Source organism: Nematolebias whitei, chromosome 3, assembly GCF_014905685.2.
Source record: "Nematolebias whitei isolate Nwh7 chromosome 3, NemWhi1, whole genome shotgun sequence".
NCBI lineage: Eukaryota > Metazoa > Chordata > Actinopteri > Cyprinodontiformes > Rivulidae > Nematolebias > Nematolebias whitei.
Genome location: NC_056500.1, coordinates 13,237,285 through 13,249,422, shown reverse-complemented (window position 1 = coordinate 13,249,422; position 12,138 = coordinate 13,237,285). Strand labels below are relative to the sequence as shown.

The window sequence follows — 12,138 nt, the reverse complement described above, 5'->3', positions numbered from 1 at the left end:
CCCCCCCCCCCCCCCCCCCCCGGTCAACTCCTCTGAGACAGTCATGCCCAAATGGTTCAAAACACTAAAGTTCATGCTCAATAATCCAGGTATAAAATCCAACAACCATCCAGATGACCAGACTGAACATTGTTGGATTTTTATACCTGAATTATTGAGAATTTGGTGGCTATCTGGATTTTTTTTTTCCTTCTGTTTTTACATTTACATTGTAAATACATCAGTGTGCTGTCACTGTTGATGCAAATTAAAGCTAATAATAAAAAAGTTATTGTTTTCATTTGGTAACTAGAGGGCCATAACTGATCTTGGAAAAAAATGTACTAAACAGAAAATATCAGACGTAACGGGAGTTCAGCTAATAATTGTGATTAGTTAACATGTGATTTGTTATTTTTAGCTTCTAGCTAGCTAGTTTTAGCTTTTAGATACAATTCTGCTAAATTAGCTTTTGGCTATCCCCTTTGATCTTTTTAACTTTTAGTTAAAATGTTGGTACTTTTAGTGTTTTAGCTTTTAGGTAGTGCTGTGTTTTGCTTAGCTTAAAAAAAAAAAAAGTTTCAGCCTCCAACAGTGCATGTCTTGATATTTTTATCACTACTTGTCTAAAAGAAGAAGAAGAAGGAGGCCATTTCATATGTACCATCCAGTTTTTATAAATTTTTCATGGTTTGGTTTTTGGATTATTTGTTGGAGTCTTGCTAATGACTCTCATGGTTTACTCACATATTTTAAACCAACGTGAACAGTTTAACTGTTGGATAAAAGTACTTTTTAAAATACATTTTCAGTTAGTTTTTCCCCTTCATACCCTTGAAACAGTTTTATAGAGATGTTTCCAGCTCTCTGATAGAATTATCAAATACAACACTGACAGCCAGTGACTGAACCTGCAGTTCAAATAGTTTATAGAATAGCATTTTGAAGGTTATGTTTTTCTATTACAGTTTGCTTTCAGAACTACAAAGTACATCTCTAGACACCCCCACCTCCTTTGATACGACGATCCTTCTATATCACATTCTCTCTTTCCGGTGACCTCTGAACCAGTCGCTCTGTGGTTTCCATCTTCTCTCACAGCACCTGAGTATTGGCCTGTCCACATCCTCGGATTACTTTACTTTGCTGGAATGTCCTTTTTATTTCTTATTTCCTTTTTCCTTTGTTGCATCGACCCATGTGTGACCCCTGTGCAACCCCTGTGCAACAGTGTGCTCAGCTAAAGAAGGGTATGCTGTATGTGTGTGTGTGTGTTAGAGCCCTCAAGCCTTTCTCTACTTCTCGGTGTGACTAAAACCACAGTTTGTGTCCATATCTTGAAGCCAAGTTTGTTACATATGCAAACTAGATTGGCTTGTATTAAATGCATATCACCCACCTATCACCTCATACGACTCTGGATTATTGTGTTTCTGAACTTTTAGCCCATATTTTCCACAATAAATGGTTTTAGTGTGGTTTCTATAGAACTTTAGACCCTGATAATCTTGTGAACTTTACTAGAGTCTGTTCTGATTCTTCTTTCATGTTAAGTCATTCATCATTCATGTTGAGATATCCATCGGTCCATTAAGGCTACAAAGAAGAGGTTCAAGCCCGAAACACAGTTTGCACATTTCCTTTGGAGATAAGCCTGGAGAGGCTATGGTTCTTTTTATGTCTCCCAATAGTTGCTGAGGCATCTTTAAGCTCGAGTGCAGGTCTGATATCTCAGTCAAAGCTATAAATCTTTAATGACTGATTTGATTTCTCTTTAATATTTCTCTTTCCTCTGTATGTTCTATGCCCAGGTTTTGATTTGCCGTAACTACATGGGGAACATGGACATGAATGAGATCGATCACTTCATGCCCATCCTGATGAAGAGGGAGGAAGACGCTGAGATGACGCCGCTGGTCAGCCGTGGCTTAACGCACTTCATGTGGATCAAGCACAGCAACATTTATTGTATCCAATCAGAGTTCATTTCTGAATTAATAGCATTTGTTGTCTAGACGAAGCCTACATTGCAGTTCCAGTGTCCCAGATTCACAGTTCCACTTTCTACCGGCTAGCACGTAAAGCTAACCTGTCACTCTTGTGTGAATACAACGTAAATAGAACTTTGTCTCCCGTAAATAGTTCCAGGTGTTTATCTTTTTCTAAGTTTTTCACTCTGTTTTGACGCAGCTTGAGACGCAGTGAGTGATGTTTTGTTCTGTTCAGTATATTCCCCCATTTCCTTCCGTGCAGTCAGACCTCCCAGCACATCATTAATTCAGCATCATGTTGCAGTTTGTGAGTAACTGTTATATCTACTCCACTGCATTACAACTGAGCTGTTTTACCTCCCTGTAGCCATCTTCCTAATTGCTCATGAATCTGATGCTTTCTGGTGAGTTTGGTTCATGTTGCATGCACATTAAGGCATTTAGCTCTTTTTTTTTTTTATTTTGCAAAGACTACAACGTGTCTACATGTGTTTCTCCCTAAAGCAGTGTTTTCCAACTTGTAGATCAAAAGTATTTTTCTTTAATTTGTTTTTCCAGTAGTGGCAATGACTAAGAAGAATGCCAACGCTGCTCTTGTTTACTCTTTCCTTTATAAACTAGTACAGGTAAGTCTGGTGTATTTTAGACATCTACACTATAGATATTTGTATTTAGTATTAAAACAACATTTCTAACTTTTTCAGCTTTCAAATGTTAGTATTTTCTACTTTGGAATGTTGCTTGCATTTTATGTTTTTTATTCTAATGTATTTTCTTGTTAATGTAAAATTATTATTCATCTGATGATACGTATATCATGTTGGATCTGTTGAGAACTAACTTTATAATGTTTTGATGTACAAAACCTAAGAAAATGGAAACTGAGTGTTTTATATTTTCCTATGAATGTTATTGCAACACACACGCACACACACACAAAAAACCACTAAAGAAGTTGTAAATCACATTTTAACATGTGCCATTTTGTTGTTGTAGGTGTTTAAGGAGTACTTTAAGGAGCTTGAGGAGGAGAGTATTCGTGACAACTTTGTTACGGTGTATGAACTTATGGATGAAGTGATGGACTTCGGATTCCCACAAACAACTGAAAGCAAGATCCTTCAAGAGTAAGAAAACTAACTCGCAACCTGTGAAGCCCTCAGGGCAATAAGAACTCGTGTGCTCTTTAGGTGTAAAAACAGATTTTCTCTGAGTTGATGGTACTTTAAACATGAAGGACTAGTCTTAGACTTCAAGCTGAAGATGTTTTAGAGAAGTTTTAAATTTTGAATATTTATATTAAACAAAGCTTGCCTTCCTTTTGTTTTAGCATTATTTTCCAATATTTCTGGTTGAATTAATTTTTTTAGTCACATCACAGAAATGTAATTTATTAACCACCTGGACAAACGTAGTTTAAAACAATAAAAGAAAAGTACACTTTGGTTTTAAAACCTAAAAAGACAAAGCAGTGTTGACTTTGAAACATGGATTACATGGAATTTTAGACCCTTGGAAACGAAGTATAAAACATTTGCACAGTCGTGCATGTTTTCCTGTTTTTCCATTGAACCTGGGCTTTGAATATGTGTGTGTGTGTGTGTGTGTGTGTACAGTTTGTGTGTTTTCTGTGTCTGAACAGTGCTGATAATCACCAGGCTCCTATTGGCACTTAAACACAATGACACCATCAGCGGGACAGAGTTAAGACGCTCAGGAAGAAAAGCCTCACTCTTCTCCTCTCTAAGGAGACACACAGTCAACGTCTCTGTTGTACACATGCACATGCACACACATGCACACACTGACATCCCAGCAGACAGTAGACACAAACATCCACTGTGTCTGTCCCTGGAGTTTATTCCAGTGCTCTAACCTTTTCATGACCCGACTATAATTACAGAGTGTTGTTCACGCTCACTACTACACTGCTTACAAGGTAGGAGTGTAAATGTGCTAATATGTTTGTGTAGGTGGATGCAAGTGTGACTGCAATGTTGCACGTGCATATACATTTGCGTATCTTTGCGTTACTCTCCATATGCATGGTTCATTTATTTATATTGCAGCAAACTCATGTCATTTTGGGCCACTTTATTTTGTGATGTGTAGACTGTTCAATAATACAGAGACAAACCCAGATCCTGTGTGCTTGTTTCTGCTACTGCTGTGCTCATCTGTCACTTGAGTGCCTCGCTTCCAGGTCCCTGGAATTAGCATGAAATTAGCATTTCTGAGGAGAATCGGGGCAACGCAGGAAAAACAGCAAAGCAACACAACAACCTGACGTCGACCCCATCCGTCATTTGTCAGACTTACATGTCTCAGCCCTCGCAGACATTCCCACTTGTCAGCAGGCATTCGAGGGCCTGTAGGTGGGAAGAATTGGGACAGAAAACAAGGGAAAATCTCTTGCCTTAATCTGTCAGTCAATCTTGAACTTGTTTGTTCAGCCCTTTTTGTTGTTGACACGTAAAACGAGTTGTATGTTTGATGTGAAAACAAGACCTCTCAGTTAGTATTGTTTGTTTCATTACCAGGATTCGCCAGCCTTCATGGGTCATGACTTGCTGCGTGTTCAAACAGATAAATCAATTCGGGGCGCCTGCAGTTGGTGGTTTTATTGTATCTGTAGGTTAAATGTCAACAGAGAGACATCGCACGAATTAACTTTTCATTTTGGCTGTACAGGTCGCTTAATCTGGTCGCAGCTCATTGTGTAGCGGATCGGCTGCAAGTTTGTTTTGTTTTGCTTTCACTATTCTCAGAGAGGTATTGTTTGAGCAGACAACCAGATGTTTCCTTCACAAGTTGGTGGAAACCAAAACACAGCTTTAAATAAATAATGCCCAGAAACGACTGGGATCCTAATGGTGCCGATAAACGAACACACCCACAGACACAAGCAAAAACATTATAACCGGGAAGGAAAAGAAGAACTGTTTGGTTCAAGTTTAGAAAAGTAATCAGGAACAGGCTTTAATGGAATCTCCTTTTTATACGCCTACATATGGCGTGTTTATAAGAAAACACTTTTTATACTTTATAAAAATGTATAAGAAAGTGTTTTTTTACGGAGAAAAAGTATACCGTTGTCTCTGTCCGTTAACTTTCTCTTGTCCTGCCCATAACTTCTGATCTGCTCAAGATCATTTTAATGAATCTCATACACATTTGTATCATCACTAAACTGAGTGTTGTGTAATCATTTCATCACCCCAGCCCCAAGGTCAAGGCCACAAGTGAAGGTCAAAGGTTATACCAGGTTTTTTTCTTGTTGCGGTTATTGCTACACAGTAGTCCCTCGCTACTTCGTAGTTCATTTTTCGTGGACTCGCTCTATCGCGGTTTTTCAAAGTAAGATTGGACATGACACACAAATGGCTGATTGATGGATGAGATGCACGATCGGCATGGATTTTTTTTATTTAAAATGCATTCTTTTAAATTATTTAGCACCTGCAGCACCTTTGTGCAACCCACAGCTGCAGAAAAAAAATAACTCCTGCACCTCTTTGCAGCCCACACTGCAGGATAAGCTTCTTCCTGCGGCTATTCAGCTGATCTCCGTGCAGAGCAGAGAAGTGGGCGTGGCCAAGAGCGCTTGCAGGTGGCAACAAGCAGCAGAGGCAGAGAGCTGAAATCATAACATTCTGTGCTCTTTTAGAGTGTTTAGAGTTTAGAAACATTGTTTAGAATATTGCAAAAAATTTTAAAGAGTTAAAATGCCTTTTATATTTATATATATATATATATATATATATATATATATATATATATATGTATATATATCTACTTGTACTACCATTCCTACTTTGCGGTTTTTCATGTATCGCAGGGCGTCAGGGTACGGATCCCCCACGATAAACAAGGGACTACTATAGATTGTTCTATAATCGTTTGTCGACTGGAGTATAATGTGCAGTTTTTGGTGCCCTTGTTGTTTATAGGCAGCATAATTATTCCTGTCCTCTGAGATACTCCTGAAAGTTTTCAGAGAAAGTCAAAAAGTTTAAATGTTTGACACAGAAGTGATAAGAGACTATTGTATCTAACGTATCAGACAGAAAATGGTACTCTCACACCATCTTTTACTTGAAACCTTCTTTGAAGCAAAGGCAGTTTTCAGCATTGGTTTCCATGGTGATTCAGTTCAGAAATGAGCAACCAAGCTTCAAGACACTGAAAACTCAGAGTTAAATCTGAAGATACCTCACAAAGCCACTAAATCCTGCTTTGTAGTGCACGCCCCAGGTCAGAGAGATAACTAGAGAGGAGAGAGTAGTCTGCTGCAGAAAGGCCTGTTCGGATCACTTTGTCTTTTTAGTGTGCGAGTCAGTGTTTGAAATTAATGGAGTTTATTTAAAGCGGATCAAAAGCTTGTGGCTGCAGAACATCTGCTTCAGATCCTTTTGGGAGTTTCTTGCCAAGTTTCCTCTGAAAGTTCAAGTTCAGGCCAAAAGCACAAGTTCAGAACGTTTGTACCAAAGTGACTGAAGTATTTGTTTTATTAAGATGTCTGCCCTGCTTACTGCATTCATTTATAATTAATCGAGTCGTGACTGTATCATTACAGTAAACAAAGTAGGCTCTCTACATGTTTGTCTGGAAAAGGTGAAAGTTGGGCACATGCTTAACCCAAAAGTTAAAGTTTCTTTATTTGTCATACGCACCACATGCGGTACATAAGGTGGAACAAAATTGTGTACACATGGTCCCAGTTATATCCAACAAAAGTATAAATTGTAAATAAAAACAGTAATAAGATCTGAGGTATGAACTAAGAAAAACGTTAAACTCAAAATATGCTAAGCACAAGTAGTACAAAAACAATACGCCGAACAGCAGCACGAACATGAGTCTGTGTGAGCAGATGAGTACGAATGAACACATCAGCATGAAATAAATCAGCAGCATGAGATCAGCAGCATGGATAATCAGCAGCACATTTCAACATGTGCATTACAGTGATTTTTCACAGTGATTATCCTGGTTAGATCCACGAGTGTAACCCCTCGAACCCTTCCCTAAACCAGCTTTCCCAAATTATATTTTCCGTAATAAACAGATTACATTTTAAATATAAACACATTAAAGCTCTTCCAGTGTTTCTTCGTGGCTCATTGGTTTTGGAAATATTTTAGTTTGTTTACTCAAGCAATGCCTTACAGTCTAACATGGCCTATTATTGTCCATGACTAGTCACAATGGTTTTATGTAAATTACCGTTTTCCAATTATGTCCATGAATAGTTATCCTGCTAAATAAACACAAAGCTCCTTTAATTCATTAGCACCAGATAAACTCATTCATTTGAAGTCATGAGGTGGGATTAAAGCTTCGTACACAAACTTGCCTTTAAGAGGTTTAGTTCATGTTGCCTGAAAACTCACAACCTTTTAGTTGCCTTTTTTATCTTCAAAAGTTTGGAAATGCAGTCTCAAACACCTTAAGATCATTATTTGTTGCTCTCAGGTGATGGATGTCTTTCATTTCTTTTCAGGTGTACCACTCGGCAGGATGAGTGACTTTGAACACAGCTGGAGCTTTTTTTTAATACCGTCTCTCTGTTTTTGTCTCTTTTAGGTACATCACCCAGCAGGGTCATAAACTAGAGGTCGGGGCACCTCGGCCACCTGCCACTGTCACCAACGCTGTGTCTTGGCGGTCAGAAGGCATCAAGTACAGGAAGAATGAAGTTTTCATGGATGTTATAGAGTCTGTAAACCTTCTGGTGAGAATGTTGTTTTGCTTTTCATATTACCACTAAATATTTCTGCACAGCATGATCTATGATTGCCAACATTTGTGTCCTTTGAAACAGTCCTTTAAAAAAAGTTCATCTCACAACCATTTGATTTCTTCTCACAGTTTTCTTCATTATTTGAAATAATTACTGAGAATATATGAATTGTCACCTAATCTGTTTCAGAAGAGTATTATGTATATTTAGTGTGCTTCGTTAGAAATAAGGCAATCGAAGTTTCTCAGTATTATTTTTCCTGCAGCTTGGAAGCCTAAACATTTCTAAGAATATGAAAATGACCGTTCCTTTATTGTGGTTTGTTTCTAGTCACTTATGAAACTTCTAAAAGTAATAATGTTTTTACATGGGTGGGTATATTCATCAGGGTGGCATGGTGGCGCAGTTGGTGGAGCTGCCGCCTCTCAGCGAAAAAGTTGTTGGATCAAATCCCAGCTGGGGGCCTTTCTGGGTGGAGTTTGTATGTTCTCTCTGCGAATGCGTGGGTTTTCTCCGGGTGCTCCGGTTTCCTCCCACAGACCAAAAACATGCATGTTAGACTGATTGGTAACTCTAAATTGTGCCTAGGTGTGAATGAGAGAGTGAATGGTTGTTTGTCTCTATGTGTCCCTGTGATGGACTTGAGACCCGTCCTGGGTGTACCCCACCTCTCGCACAGTGAAAAGGAACACGAAAAGGAAGAAGCAGGTAAAAATATGATGGATGGATGGAATAGTCATCACAATTAGAGCCTGACCAATATGAACATTTTGTCTGTTGCCGATATGATATTGTGAGGGGAAGGGTAATACCAATAACCGATACATGGGCTGAACATTTTTGAGCTTTGTCCACTCCAAAGAATCTGAGTAGACTGGGAGAGGTTGAGAGGCTTGTTTATTCAGTGCAGCTGTTAGCAGACTAAGCAAATCAGATCCACTATACCTAGTCCCACAGTAGGTTTACAAGTGGTCGTAAAAACACTCTTCCTAACATGCGTTCACATTTTCTGTCCTCAACTATTCACCATAAATTTATCAAGTGTGTTGCAAAGCTACAAATTAAAGAAATGTCCTTCCCTGTTCATTGTTTAAACAGTCAGTCACGTATGGTGAAGGCCTAATAAGTACTGACGGCTTTTAGTTTTATTTATTTTTTGCAGAGCAGTAAAGATTTCAGACAAACAATGCATTTCATTGCAACAAGGATAATTTTACTAACACTGATATATTTGACCTCTACGTTAGATTTATTGTTCTGGATAAAGTTTTACAAGGTAACAGCCTATGCTAGATTATCTAAACATTAGCTTGCTAACCTAAGACGGCACGTAGCTAATGACAAGCAGGTTGGAGGATTGAAGAGAATTTATTATTATTTTTATTTTTTTTTATTTTACAGATCGGTTAAGATAAACGTACCATGCTCTGTTCAGAAAAATATGCTACACAGTATTTCTCGCTGCTTTGTCTGTGCAGAAAGTGAAACTTAAAGTGAACAGCCATGACTTGAAAGTAGTCCACATGTGCTCTTTGCTGGATGCATTGTACAATTTTGGCTGGTTCCCAGCATTTTAGTGGTGAAAATTAGAAGTGTTTGTATCAGTGCATAATGGGACAATTATCAAAGATACCAATAGGTCCTGAAACACCCATATCAGACTAAATTATCAGCCCTACTGATATCAGTTGGGTTCTAATCACTATATTAGATTTGTAAGAAGAACAAACTAAATTTTAAAAGACAAAGATGACAATAGATGTTTTTTTTTAATATATCATAAAAAAAAAAACATTTAGTCTTCCCTGAAGCTCAAATGGACAATGACACTGTGATAACGCTGTGTTTTGAGGCTGCACAGCACTTTTCTTCCAAGCATATTGTTTTCATGATCTAAAATGTTTGTAGCAAAAGCAAGAATCCCATTCACACACTTGGACATGCTGCATTTTAAATGCAGAAGAGAAATGACCATCTTAGAACTACATTGTCCTTGAAGGAGATTTTCAAAGACAACTCAGCAAACTGCTGCAGGTTTTTACCAGATAAACTAAAACTGAAGAACGAGGTATCAACATCCCAAAAGCTACGGATGCCGCTTCACAAAGCAGGGACTTTAAAATTATATTTTCAGACGCCTCTTTGTTTAACACATTAACGCTTTTGTCACATTTTTCACCCTTCTTGAAAAAGGGTTTTCATTTTTAACCTTTTTATCTGCAGAAATATTGATTTGTTTCATTCTAATTGTATGAATGCTGAGTCAGCGTCCATGCTGTTTTCATGTTTATAGTTTCTTCTGGAAGTTTTTTTGCATATTACTTTTGCCTACTTCAAACTACTTTAACTATCCTATATCAAAGCATTCGGCTCAATTAGGAATAGTGTGCTATAACGTTTAGTAACGTTTATACTGAATTGCCTTATTTAACAAAGTTGTCTCATGGAAATACATTGAGCTCGTTTCAGCTACTTCAGAAATATTGATCTTTGAAATCTACTTCCAACGCACTTTCTCCGTTTTTGTCTTCCTCTACTCATTTTAGCTTTTGGCTACTGTCTTGCTAACTATATCTTTAGCTATTCTTCTTCTTTTGGCTATTCCCTCTTCTGGGATCTCCACAGCGAGTCATCCTCCTCCATCTCACTCCGTCTCCTCTGTCCTCACTCCACCTCCATATCATCTCTAACTGCATCCATATACAGTATTTCCTCTTTGGCCTATTTCACTAATGGTGAACTTGCATAATAGAGGAAACCATTTTTTATCATAATACAATTCAAACAAACACGCCTTACATGTAGATGTTATTATTTTGTGTTTTGCAGGTGAGTGCCAACGGCAGCGTCCTGCGCAGTGAAATAGTGGGCAGCATCAAGCTCAAAGTCGTCCTGTCAGGAATGCCAGAACTTCGACTGGGGCTCAATGACAAAGTGTTGTTTGAGATCACAGGCAGTAAGTAAAAATCCTCTCCTGTGCCTCAAGCTCTTCGTGCATTTTAAAGCATTTCTAACGCAACAGAACAAATGAGAAAAGCAGTGAGCAAAAGCAAAATCACCCTTTCAAGGAAGTTACTGAGGTTATAACATGCACCTTTACAAATCTCCAGTTTCTCCTTTCACACTGAACATAAACCACATTTAGTTGAGCTATTTTTAAGCACAATTTAACTTTTTGTGCAAATTAGAAAAGGAGGGGGGTCTTATCATTTAAAATAAGGACTGCTCATGCAACAAAAAATATTTTGTATTTCCATTTGTGGAGTAAAACTGTGGAACAGTTTGAATGTGGAACTCAAGGAATGTCCAAGAAACAGTCTAAGGAGAGGTATAAAAATTAATTTTTAAAGATATAGGGATGAGGAGTGTATATGATTATCATTTGATAATGGTTTCTAGAAAAGTAATATTTCAATGATAATTTATTTTATTTTTTTTGTTATATTATTTATATAGGAAAAGTAAGTACATGCAAATTAATTATTGTTTAAGCCTTATTGAACTCATTACTGTGTAATCTAGAATAAGAAAGCACAATAACTTTCTATTATTAGTAAATTGTGGAGAAGGATGGGTTTGTACTTCTTCTCGCTCCTTTTTCAAACATGTTCCATTTTGTTTATCTTGTTACATCACTTTAACTTTGTATTTATACAGGTTTGAAAATAAATAAATTGGTATTGTTTGAATAGTTTGAATGAAATGTTCTCCAGGGGTTCATTTTAAGGTTGTGTAAGTGTAAATATATCTGTTTATTTGAAATCACAGCAGAAACAAAAATAAGCATTCAACTAATTATTTTTGCAGCTTTTTTTACACATATTTTCTTTTTAGGTTTGGTTATAAGCCGTGCATTGTCGGGCACAAATTAGTTCGGAACCACAGGCTTCTAATACAATCTAATGTACCGTGTGTAACATCTGTGCTTTCAATCATACAGTCTGTTGTGTTTTCAACGTTTTACATAGATTGGCATTAACGTTCTTATAAACGATCATATTCATGTTGGGAATTTTGGGTAACTTTAATAAAAATCTGTGCTGGTGAATTTCAAAGCTGACTGCTGCTCACGTTCACCTTGAGCTCACCCTCACATCTAATCTCCTCTTTCTGTCTGAATCCCATGTGTCGCTAATATCCTTCCTCTGCCTCGTTCTCTTCTAACATTTTTTTTTTCCATCATTGTATTCCACAGCCACATCTTCCCTGGTCTGCTCCTGCACATCCTCCTCTTCCATCTCCTTTTACTCTTCTTAGCCTACATTTTTTCAGCAACCCCCATCAGTTCCTCACTGAAGAGGAAAGGCTCCATCACTGCCTCTGAGATAATCCTCACCTCAGGCTACAGCCCTGCAGATGAAAGGTGAGGGTCTGTGGCTGTCCAGTGTTTGCAGCCACAGAACCCCCACCGTTACCCCCCCCCCC

At 37.9% G+C, this 12,138-nt stretch overlaps 1 protein-coding gene across 1 annotated transcript in view; it reads left to right on the top strand.

Annotated features, from left to right (window-relative positions):
• ap1m3 (adaptor related protein complex 1 subunit mu 3) overlaps positions 1-12,138 on the top strand; it is a 34,388-nt gene that overhangs the window by 7,170 nt on the left and 15,080 nt on the right. The window contains exons 2-6 of the mRNA XM_037674539.1: positions 1,791-1,947; positions 2,529-2,596; positions 2,967-3,097; positions 7,557-7,704; positions 10,543-10,669. Coding sequence (XP_037530467.1) covers positions 1,791-1,947; positions 2,529-2,596; positions 2,967-3,097; positions 7,557-7,704; positions 10,543-10,669 — 631 coding nt within the window. The remainder of the gene's footprint in view (positions 1-1,790; positions 1,948-2,528; positions 2,597-2,966; positions 3,098-7,556; positions 7,705-10,542; positions 10,670-12,138) is intronic.